We start from the raw sequence: 14,485 nt of genomic DNA on the forward strand, positions 1-14,485 counted from the left end.
GGTGCCTAGGTCCTTGAAAAGTTATAGGGGTTCAAAAAATTGTTATATAGAAAGGAGAAGTGACTTTCATTCGCTTTTGTATAATCTCACAAATTAAATTTGGTTAAAATTGGTCAATTAGCTCCTAAGATATAGGATTTCACCTAAAAGAGGGCTATGCCACGCCCATCGTCCAATTTTTACACCGGCTCCTTTAAAGCTCTATTTTAGCATTTTGGTTGTGATATTTGAGTTTTGTGTCGCATTTATTCAGGGAGTTATCTCGCTTTTAGAAGTTTTCAATATAAACGTTGTATAAGGAAAGGGCATGTTTATTACCTGATTTTAACTGTCTTCACAGTATATGAAGAAGTACAAAAAATATTTTTTTTCAGTAAGCTTGGTTCATTCAGCTTTAGCGGTTAATAAGATATGTACATTAAACCATTTAAGGTGCGGTGTCACGACCAGTTTTTACAAAATTTTAGCTAGCTGGTGTCCCTCGTTACTGCGATCCTCTGTTCTAAATTAGAGTTATATATCTTATCATGTGCTTAGTTATGGCACTTTATAAGCTTTTGTGGGCGTGGAAGTGGTCCGATTATGCCCATCTGTGCCAAGTTTCATCGAGATATCTCAAGTTTTACACAAGTAATCACTTCCATGGACAGACGGGCAGACCACGAAAGTCAGTCACGCGGATTTCAACTCATTTTGTTATCCTGATCATTTCTATAGTTATATAAAACTCTGTATCTATCTTAATTAGTTTTAGATGATACAAACAACCGTTTCGTGAACAAAACTATTATACAGGTTGGTTGAAAATTTTCTGCACTCGCCATGAAAAAAAAACTGTTTTTGGCACGAAATATATATTTTTTATTCAATATCCTTATTCCAAAGATCCTCCAATAATTTTATGTCATCATTGTAGTGACTTTGCGGAAGCTCAGCAAAATACCCGTATCTGCTGTCATTCGACGAAAAGCGTTTTCCACGAAGGAATTGTTTCAGGTTTCTGAAGGGGTAGTAGTCGCTGGCAGCAAAATCTGGTGAATACGGTGGATGCTCAAGCAATTCGTACTTTAATTCGTTGAATTTGGTCACTATTAAAACACCTTTGTGAGCTGGTGCATTGTCTTGATGAAAAATTATTTTTTTTTGCGCTGCAAACCAGGTCTTTTATTATTCTCGGTTTTATTCTGCTTATAACGCTCCAAATTATGCTGAGAAATTTATTTTCGATACAGTTTTTGTTGAACTGTTAACTCCAGTGCAAGGGGTGCATTAGCGGTTACGTCAAAATTCAGCAAAAGCAGTGCTTGAATATACTGAGTAACACTTATCAATCTTTGCATCGACGGTGATTTTCACCATTAGGGAACAATCATTTATCAAAACATATTTATACTCAAAGTTAGTTATCGAAATAAAGCTTTGCACAATTATTATAAGTTCCTCATACACTCATAATATTAAATTTCGTCCCTTTAATTCAGTTTATATTGAAGATATTAATAGTAATATTAATTAATAAGATACCAAATATGATTGTAATCCATTCACGGTCTCTCCGACACAAATTTTTTTTATACTCTCGCAACATGCTCTTAAAACTAAAAGAGATAGATATAGGTTTATATATTATATAACAAGCGAAAACTTAATTAAAAATTGAAAAATCTTGATGAAAATTATTGTAGATGGGCATAACCACTGACACGCCGGCAAAACGCCTTTAAATGAAAACATATAAGGTGCAATAACTAACCACTTAATTAAGATACGTAACTGTAATGTGGTACAGAGGATCGCAGTAATAAGGAACACCTGTTTGGTAATTTTTGGTTAAAGGGGTGGAAGCGCTGCCCTCTAAATGGTTTAATGTACATATCCAAACCGCTAAAACTAACTCAACCAAACTTGCTGAGACGAAGTCTTTTTAACACTTCTTCATACGCTGTGAAAATGGGTTAAATCATATAATAACCACGCCTACTACCCATGAAGTTATCAGAATAAAACTTTGCACAAATAGTACCCTTATGGTATTTCATCTCACGCCCAAAAATTGTCAAAATCTAATTTAAATTTTCAGGAGCCCAGACATCAGCAATTTCCTACTTGTTTTAAATACAGTTTTGTGAAAGCCTGGGAGAGTATAAAAATTTTATTACACCTGAGATTATCCCTTCCTTAAGTATTTATTTTTTGAATGTAATAATTAGTGAGTTCACTACTCGTGCTATTTGTCTTATTTGCGGTCTTTTTTATTCCACTATAACATTCCTGAACTTGTCATTGGTTTACAAGTAAAATGTAAATATACTACAACTCTCAAAATATGTCTAGTTGACTATTATGTGTGCTATTTTGAACATATAAGGTGCGCGACAAAATGATAAGGTCACTTCGTAGTAGTACTTATTTAAACAAGTGCACAATACATTGCGACAAAATGATAAGGTCAGTCTTTAAAAAGCTGTTGATTAGTGAGCTCGATATTAGTTTCGATACAGAAAGTTTTCCTATTCAAAATTTGAGTATTAAAAAGAGGAAATGGAACGGGGTAAGTCGCTCTCTAGCTATGAACAAGGACAAATTTCTGCGTTGTATACTCAGAAAATAAGCATGATAGAAATTATCGAAAGTTTGTGCAGATCTTTGTGCGTCGTACAAAATTTTGTCAAGAACAGAGAAAATTACCAGAAATTAAAAAGTGCAGGTCGGCAAAAGATTCTAACTACACGTGAAACCCGTGCTATTTCACGAATGCCATCGAACTCTATGAAAAGTGCGGCAACAATTAAGGAAGATCTTTTGTCTAAAAGCATTCATTAGGGCAATTTAGAGATCTTTCAATGCTCAACCCCAAAATGTACGATCTAAATTAAAAAAAGTGCCGTAATTAACTAAAGCACACAATTTAAAGCGCAGATTTACGTAGGGAACCAATGTGCTTTTCGAAGCGGAATTTTGGTGAAGGTTCGTTGATGGTGTGGGGCGCTTTCAGTTCCAGTTAGAACTAAACTTTTCATCAAATCGGATGAACAACCCGAAGTATCAGTATCATTCTCTCTGACGGTTTGCTGCCTTATCTTGCTGAAAATTCCGACAAAAGTTTTTGAACAAGATAACGCAGCAATTCATATAAGTGGATCCACAAGGCAGTAGTTTGAGGACCACAATATTGAATTGCTTGACTGGCCAACACGTTCTCCCTATATGAATGTTATGGAGACTGCTAGTACGCCAGGTGTATGCCGAAAATAAATAGTACTTATCAATTGAAGAACTAAATGTGGCGATTTGTAACATTTGGTGACAAATTCGCTTTGACGTAATGTAAAACCTTATAAATTTCATGCCCAGCAAAGTTTATAAAACAATTGAAAATAATGGAAATTGAATAAATTAATAATAAATTAAAAATGTTACAATTGAAATAAAAATTTCGTCATCAAATTTACCGACCTTATCATTTTGTCGCAATTTATTCTGTACTTATTTAAATAAATGCGATTTTTACTCTCTTTATATATAGAATTTTTGTAACATAGATACCATTTTCAAGGATTTTCCGTTTGCTTATAGTGTACTAACTTCGAAGTGACCTTATCATTTTGTCGCGCACCTTATATTAACGAATTCAAATCAACAAAATTAAGTAAGCTATCTTTAATATAAAGCGATTATTCCATTTTTAAAGGCCTTAATTATTTAAGAGAAAGTTCAAACGTATCCGCTGAAATTTGAGCATTATTTTTTCCAATCGAGCCTCCAATTATCCAAAATTATCGAAATAGTTGCATGTACTATTTGGGGATGAGAAATAGTACAGTATGTGCATACGTTTCATCGCATAACTGTACCAATTCAATAGCGCACCGTGTAGATAATCAAGTACCACTTATGAATTCCCTAATTGTAATTGATTTTTATGACTGAAGTGCGATACATAAACCAGCGATTACATTAATAATAGCTACTACTACATAACTTTCATTTGGTGACAAAAATTGGAAAAATTTTCAGACTGAAAATTTTCTCAAATCTGTTCACACTTATATATATATTGATTTATTTTATTAATTTTATTAAATCACTTGACTTAAAAGAAATAGGCGACAACGCTCTGCAAAATTTATTTCAACCAACCCAACCCATCCAGTATTTCCCTATTTTAAAGAAACCACAGAGATTAGACCCAACCACGAAAAATAATAATGCATATACTTACGTTCAAATCAGTGCAGCCCTCACTTCAGTATCGCCCTGTATATTCAGATGATGACGGTTTTTTGTTCATCACCAAATTGTTTGCAATCTATGTAGACATCCTTCCAAGATAACCGTTTTTCTATGTTTCGTAACTTCAAAAAAACTCGTTTCCTGCGGGGTACATTTGCATACACAGAGGCACTCACACATTCACAAACCGAAATGTGTTTGAAGTCACGTCTGTTGACTCATTCGCGACCATTAGCTGCCAGAAATGGCGTCGTTTAAGCTTTGTGGCGCCAATATGGCTTGGACACTTTTGAAGTTATTGACTGCAATTTAAAGTCCGCCAATAAATCGGATTTATTTATAAGAACAAGAGAAGCGCGAATGGCTTTAACGAAATACTTGGGTTGTTGTATATACTTGCATTGCAAAATTAAAAGCATAAATATATCTAAATCGACGCTGCGCCCACACGAGACATGCCAAGTGGAACGACAGTTTTACGACACTCTAACTTTTTCATATACAAAGGTCAGACTTTTGTTTAGCTAATTCACACAACTGGCGCCCACTTGATTTAAGTGGTTATTTATACAAATGCTTCCACGCATATAGAATTCATCTACATGCTCAGGCGCGTACTCACACATACTCTAGCACATACTTACAAGCGACGTTTTCGCATGCCTGTAAGCAAGTTCAAAGTCGGCATTTGATTCATAAATTTCAAACGGATGCATACGTAGAAACAAGTTGAACCTTAGACTTTCAGCAACGAGCATAGCTTATCTGGAATACTCCACATGTACGAGCTCAAAAAGGACCGTGTCTTTTATAAAAAGCCTCTTGTTTATTTTGTGCTATTTAATTTAAAGTAAGTCCTTTTGTCATTGCACTTTGTTAACGTCTATAATGTATAAATAATAAGCTAAAGATATAAATGATCACTGTTCATCTGGAAAGTGTATTATTGAAATGTAAAGAGAATTTGTTACCGATAGTTATGTGCTCTTGAGACATAAATAGATAAAATGTAGGCAATACTTCGCCTAGCGCCCATTAACTTAATATTATATAATATATAGATTTTCCAACTTCCCTTTGACTTTATACCATATATACCGCTCAATCTTTGAAGTATCTTAATAAAACTAAGTGAGCGCTTTTTCTGATAACAATATTCCGTGATTTCACAAATGGATAAAATCGGATTAATATTAGCCCCATATGAATGTTGAACAAATTTCAAACTTTCGGCTGGCTTTGTACCGTATATATTGTTAATATTTACAATATCTTTGCACAATTTAGTGAACGTTAAATATTGGTAAACAGTAGCTTAAAGCCCAAAATGTGGGAAATTGTAGCACTAATTAGCCCACCTCGCGTATACTATATATAATATAATGATTTTCGTTACTTTCATAAATGTCAAAAATTCCAAATATTATATGTCAGACAGTATATCAGTTATATCCATAACATTGCGTAGAAACATTGAATTGAATATATATATATTGAATGGTAAGCGTGATCTCGCCTATACTTAATCAACTGTTCTGTTCTCGACTGCACTTAAATAATGAAACAAGTTAAAGCAATAAGTCCAGATCTGACTGAATGTAATGGTAGTTTCCCTATGCCATTGCAATAGCTACAAGTGACTTTGGGTTACCGGACAAGATTTTTTCCGCATTTTGTACATATTTTGATAAACAAGAGGAGGTCAAAAAATTAATAGTCATGAACAAACCTTTTCACGTCATGACGTCTATGTAACTATACATAAAAAAAAACATTGATATAATCTAACAGTAATATTGACCGAAAAAACACTTGCATTATTAAGAGAAAAGTATGGTATGCTCGATAAACGACACATATAGCACAAAGTACCCCATTTTTTCAACATAATAAAATACCTTCCATTCATTATTGTTGTTATATACAGGTTGGTTGAAAATTTCCCCGCTCGAAAAGGAAAAATACTGTTTTTGGTACGAAATATATATTGTTTTTTCAATATAATCTCCCTTAACTTCAATACACTTATTTTAATGATCCTCTAATAATTTTATGCCATCCCTATAATGACTACGGCTGTAATAACTTCTTCATTCGACGAAAAACGCTTTCCACGAAGGAATTGTTTCCGGTTTCTGAAGAAGTAGTAGTTGCTGGAAGCCAAATCTGGTGAATACGGTGGATGCTTAACCAATTTGTACTTTAATTCGTTAAATTTTGTCATGGTGAAAACACCTTTGTGAACATTAGCATTCTCTTTTTGTTGTGCTGAAAAAAAGTTTTTTCTCACGAATTTTTGCATCCAGCTGATCTAAAAGGCTGCAATAATATTCAGAGTTGATTGTTTTACTTTTCTGCACATAATCAATCAACAAAATTTCTTTTGCTTCCCAACAAAATGTTGCCATAATATTCTTTGATAATCGTTGTGACTTCATCTACTTTGGAGCTGAACAACCAGCTTCAGTCCATTGTAAACGTTCTTGTTTTAAGTCTCATCCATAGTTATAAAACGATGTAAGAAATTGGTTCTGTTTAAACGCTCCAAATAAAGCTGAGAGATTTGTTTTCGTTCCAGTTTTTGTTGAGTTGTTAATGTGTGCGGCACTAACTTTCCTACAGCTTTTTCATATGTTATTCTCCATGTAAAATATGTAGTACTCATTCGTCTGATTGGCTATGACATTTGTAATTTCACGCTTAGTCAAACTTGGATCTTCACTAAAAATATTATGAACTTGCTAAATGATTTCTGATGTGATTGCGGTTTCAGGTCGTCCTTCGCGTGGATTGTTTTCAAACCAAGTAGTACTAGGTTAAAATTCAACGGGACGTTTTGAAGGAGAGGCCTCCTTATACACTTCTAAAAATTGTTCATAAATTTCCTTTGCTTTTAAACCTTTCAAAACAAGAAATCTAATCACTGCGCGATATTAATTTTTTTCGATATTACAAAAATGACACGTTAACTTCAAATGGCTTGTAAACAAAGAATTAATTGACAGAATGACTTGTAGGTTTACATGTTTTCTCATGACAGATATTCTAACTTGAGAAAAAAACAAAAAAACAACGAAGCTTAATACCCTTCACAAATACAAAAAGGTTTCTTAGAAAAACTTGATTTTTAGTGTTATTTTTAGTTTTTTAAGCCATACTTATTCTTTAGCTCACGTGGTGTTGTCACTTTCTCTAAGGCTTGAGTAAATTTGTTATTATTTATAAATTTTGGACAACATCGGTTGTTGATACTTTTAGCTAACTACACCATGCATAGTTTTGGGGAAGTATTTCCTTTTTTTGTTTAGTTTTTTGTAGTGCTCAAACTGTTGATTGTTTTATAATAGTGACACTCAAATATATACATTCGCGTTTTACCACTGAAAAAAATTACAAACGTACAGGTGAAGCTAATAAAAGAGTTATAAAAATAGATATTACGATAGTATCGTCCCTTAACCTTTATAGAGGGCGTTTGACAGAAAAATCAAGTAATTTAATTTCTTTGTCATATTTAAAAATTGCAAATAATTTAACGTTGAATTTCATTAAATTTTTTTTTTGCAGCTTCCACGTACGCAAGTCCTCACTTGCCAATCTAATTCACCAACATTCTTGTGATATTTAAGTAGTTGCATTTGAAAGTTTTTTATGCAACATATTATTTGATAAAGTGCACCATTTGGATGACGACTGAAACCAACTGGCGACAAACTCTGCAAAATGCGGAAAAACTATAAAGCAGCAAAAGGGAGACGACAAACCAAACAGACACAGACAACTGTGAGATATGCACCCGCAGAGACGTTGACTAGTGTCATATTCTTACAACAACGAAAACTTCAAAAAGCAACGAAAGGAAAACTGCAGGGAGATGAAGGCAGTTTAGCAAAAACGGGACTTCCGCTTGAAATCAACTTGAAGCACATATTCACATCGACGTAGAAAAAACGCTAATGGAGCGCTGTGAACGCAATTTGTTGGGGAAAAAAGAGCTGTGGCTGTAAGAAGTCTACCACCTCGAATGAGCTGTGCTTAACTTTGGAATAGAAAAATTTTTTAAATTCGAGAGTCAGACATTAAATAGTAAAGCTTTTGCATAACAATAATATAAATGTATTATTTATTAATCAGTGAAATTGTCCAAAATGTTATATTTGCACACGAATAATTATTAAACCCCTTTTGCTGAAAGGTTGTGAATACCTTTGAGTGACTTTTAATAGTTCATACTTTGAGTAAAAAATAATTTCAACATAAGGAAATTAGAACAGACAGCAAGAGATTTCTGATAGAATTAAATAATTTAAAATATTTACATAATAGAAAAAAAATAAAAAAATTAAAAAGTGTTCCAATTAAAGCAGTAAAAAGTTAAATATAAAATTAATAATAACTTAAAACGTTTTACAATTTTAAAATTTCCATAAATAATTTGAAACGCATACAAATCACGTTGAAGTTTTTTGTTAAAGTATAGAAAAAAAATTGAGAAATAATTACACTACAAGAATTTTTAATAACATTATCGGTTAAAAACTGTTGAACTGTTGTGTGATATTTTCCAGCTTTACTTGTATGCAAAAGATTGGATTTTGCAAACAAAATTACATATATTAAAGGAAGCCTTAAACTTATTTACACGAAACATAATATGAAATTTTAGACAATTGAAAGCAAAACGAAAAAAAAAAATTACGTTAACGTCTTTGGGGTCTCAGATATATATTTCTCAGAGATAAGTCCAAAGACAGCGTTGATAAACAAAAAGAAATTATAAATTTCATTTAAGCACACTATATAGAGTTATTTCAGCAGGTAGTTCATAATTTTAAAACACTAAAAACTAACTTACCTAAGCTTTGGCGCAACGACTAATAGTACATCGATTTGAAATACATAATTTTCTTCCGTAATTTCCCCAGCAGATATTTGAGCTGGAATAACTATTAATTACTTATTCAAAACTCAAAATTAGCACCACTACCTCTTTAGTACGAGCGCGGGTTGTTCTTCTTGTCTTACTTCGTTTTAAGGTAGAATATATTATAGTACCCAGTAGGTTTGCGGCCCCGCTTCTAATCACAGACCGATGACTCAACTCAATACAACGCGCGAATTCGACCCGAACATTTTTCATGAACTAAAGTCATCTCAACGCATTCAGGATCTGCTACGCCAAGAGCCCGCTTTGCTACCACCCGCTGATGTTGTGGATAGTTCGACGCACGATTACGACGCGGCGCCGATTAATTTGCAAGATTTTATACAAAGTGTGTCGGACAGCAACGTCTTCGTCGAGTATATTGCACCCACAGATTCTACAATATTCTCCCTCGGCAACAGCATTGCGGATGACGGCACACTCTTTCCCCAGTTGACAGAGAATTTTACCTTCCACAATTTCTACAGCAACCAGTCCAATGGCACATTGTGCAAGGACGTCTATCATCCGGATGACGACACCCGCCTAGAGTTTTGGGTTTGTGGCGTTGTTTTGAATATTGTCGGCATATTCGGTATTATTGGCAATATCATTTCTATGATTATACTGTCACGACCTCAAATGCGCTCCAGCATAAATTATTTGCTCATTGGCTTGGCACGTTGTGATACGACTTTGATCATCACATCCATGTTGCTCTTTGGCATTCCCTGTGTATATCCATATTCGGGATATTTTTTCTATTATTACAACTACGTTTATCCGTTTATATCACCGTCGGTTTTCCCAATCGGCCTGACGGCGCAAACGGCTAGCATATACATGACATTCACAGTGACTTTGGAGCGTTATGTAGCCGTATGCCATCCGCTTAAGTCACGTGCGCTCTGTACTTATGGTCGAGCTAAGATCTACTTCATAGTTTGTTGCACGTTATCGTTGATCTACAACCTACCGCGCTTTTGGGAAGTTATGACGGTGAGCTACCAGCCTGAGGGTAGTGAGATAGTGTATCACTGCTTACGTCCGTCACCTTTACGACAAAATCAAACATACATCAATATCTACATACATTGGTGTTATCTGATTATTAATTATATAATACCATTCCTTACGTTAGCCATACTCAATTGCCTGATCTATCGAAAGGTGAAACGGGCGAATCGCGAACGCCAACGACTATCGCGCTCCGAAAAGCGTGAAATTGGCTTAGCTACTATGTTGATCTTCATCGTAATCGTCTTTTTTCTCTTAAACTTTCTTGCCCTTGTCGTAAATATTGATGAAGCTTTCTACAATAAAATTGATCACTCGTTAACGAAAATCTCTAATTTGCTGGTGACGATCAATAGTAGTGCGAATTTCTTGATTTATGTCATCTTCGGCGAGAAGTTCAAACGTATTTTCCTGTTGATTTTTTTCAAACGCCGCCTCAGCCGCGACCAACCCGATCTTATTCACTACGAGAGTTCTATATCGAACAACGGTGACGGCACAATAAATCATCGTTCATCGGGCCGGTTTTCACGACACGGTACGCAACGCAGTACAACAGGCACGTACCTGGTTACCGGAGGCGGCTCGAACAACAGTACTTTGAAGAATGTGCGTTTGGTGCAGACAGGGTCACCCGGTGTGGTGAAGATCAAACGCAATCGGGCGCCCTCGCCGGGACCGATTGTGTACTACCCAGCACGAGACATTCAACGCGCGACGGTTGTGACCCCGGTGGCGTTAGCGTCGAACAACAACACGACAGTAAGCTGTGATTGGATTGACGGAAAGAACGGACAAATGACTTCGGGGATCTGAAAGCATACGAACAATACAGATACGGTTGGAGGCGGCGAAAGTGTGTTTGTAGCGAAAGGGTATAGCTGTAAACGAGTTTGATTTATTCACATATCGTGCGGTTAATTGGAATTTACCCGAGATATATTAACCAAGCGGTGTTATTATGACAATAAGTAATAGTATTATTACTTTTGCAAGATTCTATTTAAATCACATCACATCAACACAATCTTCTATGAAACAGTAGAACGACTATAGTGATTTTAAGCTTGTTTATGCGAATGTATGTATATTATGGATCTGCCCACGACTTCCTAGCGTAATTAGCTCGGTTCACTCGTGCTCAATTCACTTACCATTTTATTTCCTTTGATATGGTTCTCAGAGTTATTTATATTCATATTAAAATATAGAAATGAATGATTTCGAATAATAAACGTCGGCAATTTCACATTTCCTTTTTTCGATTTTCGCTTCTAACGTGAATATTTTAATCTGTACACTGTTTATACGAGTGTGGCAATACTGGGTGCTTTGGTTTTTTTTTTTTTAATTTAGCATCTTCAGAGAATTCAAACCACGAGTCAATGATATCATGTTGTAGCGGTAGAAGCCCTGCTTCATCATGTTAACATGTTTCTGACAATTTATGTAAATTTCTGAAAAGTTACTCGGCTTATACCTTTGGTAACGTACACACATATAAACTTGTATTGTAGCTTTTAAGCACATACATGTATAAAAATATTCGGAAAACAACACAGCTTCTTTTGAAATACTTGTATAAATTCAAAAACTAACGTTAATGTGGTTTTTATGCTGTCGTCGGAAGCTGTATGTAATTACTTATCTACAAGTATATGCATGGCATGATTTTTATTTTTAATTCGATTTAGGCCTTCCATATTAACTTTATAAATATCCTGTTAATTTCTTGTCACAAAAATACTCCTCAATAAAAAGAAATAAAATAAAATAAAATGTAATAATATGGTACAGGCTGATTGGTGTTAAGTTCAATATAGATGTCTACAAACCAAGTTTTTTACAAGAATTTCTTCAATGTTAAACACCACATATGTACAAGTATGCATATATGGTAGATGTAAAATGCTTACATTTTAGCTACAACTGTTATAAACAGCCAAATTTATCCAACCTATTCGTGTACCCTGAACATTTGTATATGTGTATGTAATTGTAAGGCGCTCCTGCGTAATGCGTACTCGTATCCACATCCTATTTGCAGTTAAACAGTTTCATGCGTTATGCACACTTTCGCTACCCTTGAATTTATATACTACTTATATGTACGAGTATGTAGGTAACTGTATCTATGCAAATGAATAAAGTTTGTAAAATATTAGACCTAAATCTTAGCTGTAAAACTTAGTATAAATTCTGTAGTTAATTATTTGAATAGTTAAATCTCCAAATATGAACTATTTTTCCGAATAGACACCTATAAATTTACATGTGTATGTAAATACTTACATAAAAATATAAATGACAAATTCTAGACATAAGTAAACAAGTATCATGTAACTATTTGAATTTTATTCAAGCGATATATTATGTGTATCTATTGTTATGCTGAAAATATTAAATGACAAAATTGTTACAAAAACAAACAATAATAACGGATTGGTTAACTACATACGGTTTATAAAATAAAAGATCACGCCACTCAAGTTACAAAAATATGTGTCGTCCTCCAGTGACATAATATAGAATTGATCTCTGATTGGTCGATTAGAATTAGAACAAATGCTGAAACTTAAAGCAGCAGTTGCGCGTGTTCTGTTTTGGTACTAAATAAAAAGAATTAGTAGATAAATTAATCAGAATTAAAAAAGTTTTAAATCATCACGAAATATAATTATACACTATACATTTTTTAGGTTTTTATATATTTTTTCATAAGTTTGGCAAAAGTCAGAATTGGTCTAATTACGTGGCGTGGCCTTGTATTTAATGAGCATTGTTAAATACAAAATCTATGAAATAAAATAACTCAAATAAAACAGTTTTAAAGAAATGAAAATATGCAGTTTATTTTACCGCCACCTTGGGTGAGTATTACGCCAATTCAACTTCAGATTCATCCCACTCTTTTTTGGTATTACGAACTTCTACTATTTTAAATCGAAGCTTCATTGGGTTGCCAATCTAAAAAATTAATATTTGACAGATAATTAAACAGCTGAAAGTTTTCCAACGAAAAATAAAAACAATTCAATTCAGTTATTGCTTGTGAAAAGGTGAAGATTTATTAGAGACATTAGTTTTGATAGATAGGCAGAATGATTGTCAGACGACGCACCTGAGCCTTTTGGAGGCCACTAGAACCCTGAAAGACTTTAGTGATTTTAAAGCCGCTAAATATATACATACCTATATGTATTCCTTGTAGTGGGCAAACTCCTTGTTAGAACAAGAAGGCTTTCTTTAATTGCTGTGGGACCACACCCACTTTTAAAAAAATGTAAACTGCAGATGCCCCTTCCCAATGTGATCCTGCATACCAAATAACAATCTTGTATCTTATTACGGAGCTTAGTTATGGCATTTTTTTTGTTTTTGATTAATGGCGTTTTGTGGGCGTGGCAGTGGTTCGATTACGCCCATCTGCAATACCAACCGTCTTACGCACCAAGAAACATGTGTACCAAGTTTCACCAAGACAACTAAATTTTTACTCAAGTTACAGCTATTGTATAATAACTAAATTCACTGAGAACAAATGATTTTAGCGCCTCTATCGGCAGTCTGAAACTGGGGGAAAGCGGCTGACAACCCCGTATAACGGTACCGTCAAAAACTACTAAAAGCGCGATAAATCAAGCACCTAACACGCCACAGACATTAAATTTCCTCTCTGGGATAGTATGAGATGACTTTATAGGAACGGGGTTCCAAATTAGACAGTGGCACCGCCCACGTTTAGGTGAAAGTCCATATCATGGGAACTGCTTAACCGATTTCAACTAAATTCAGTACATAACGTTCTTCCCATATTTATATGTAATAGTGCCAAATCGGATTACAACCACGCCTATTTCCCATATAACACCATTTTGAATTCCATCAGATTCGTTCACTTTCCACTATGCAAATCAAGCAACAATGATTGTATCGGGGTAAAACTTTGCGTGAATAATGCGTTTCATATATGACACCTTGTAACCAAAATTGTCTAAATCAAACTAAACTGTTTAAGCGCCTATGTACATAATATTTGGACTCCAATGCCTATATTGGACTTGTTATTGAAAATACGGTCAATGTATAAGATATATAATTGAAATTCATATAATACCTGGTGTTGTCAGTAAATACATAAACATGTATGGTTACATCCGAACTTAGCCCTTCCTTACTTGTTTCTATTAGGAATGTGGAGACTGATTTAACCCATTATTGTCCCACGTTCATATTCTCTCGGTGTCTGGGGTCTTGAACAGTTTTGCTTCAATTTAGAAAAATCAGTATTTGTTCAAGCTTTTATTCTGA

The 14,485-nt window shown here is 34.4% G+C and overlaps 1 protein-coding gene across 8 annotated transcripts in view; it reads left to right on the plus strand.

The window, feature by feature from the left end:
* FMRFaR (FMRFamide Receptor) overlaps positions 1-13,016 on the plus strand; it is a 54,453-nt gene extending 41,437 nt beyond the window's left edge. For all 8 annotated transcript variants that reach the window (XM_036370757.2, XM_036370756.2, XM_036370755.2 and 5 more), the window contains one exon: positions 7,801-13,016. In XM_036370757.2, coding sequence (XP_036226650.2) covers positions 9,326-10,990 — 1,665 coding nt within the window. In that variant the 5' untranslated portion in view covers positions 7,801-9,325 and the 3' untranslated portion in view covers positions 10,991-13,016. The remainder of the gene's footprint in view (positions 1-7,800) is intronic.
* The last annotated feature ends 1,469 nt before the right edge of the window (positions 13,017-14,485 follow it).

This window comes from Bactrocera oleae, chromosome 6 (assembly GCF_042242935.1).
Source record: "Bactrocera oleae isolate idBacOlea1 chromosome 6, idBacOlea1, whole genome shotgun sequence".
Classification (NCBI taxonomy): Eukaryota; Metazoa; Arthropoda; class Insecta; order Diptera; family Tephritidae; genus Bactrocera; species Bactrocera oleae.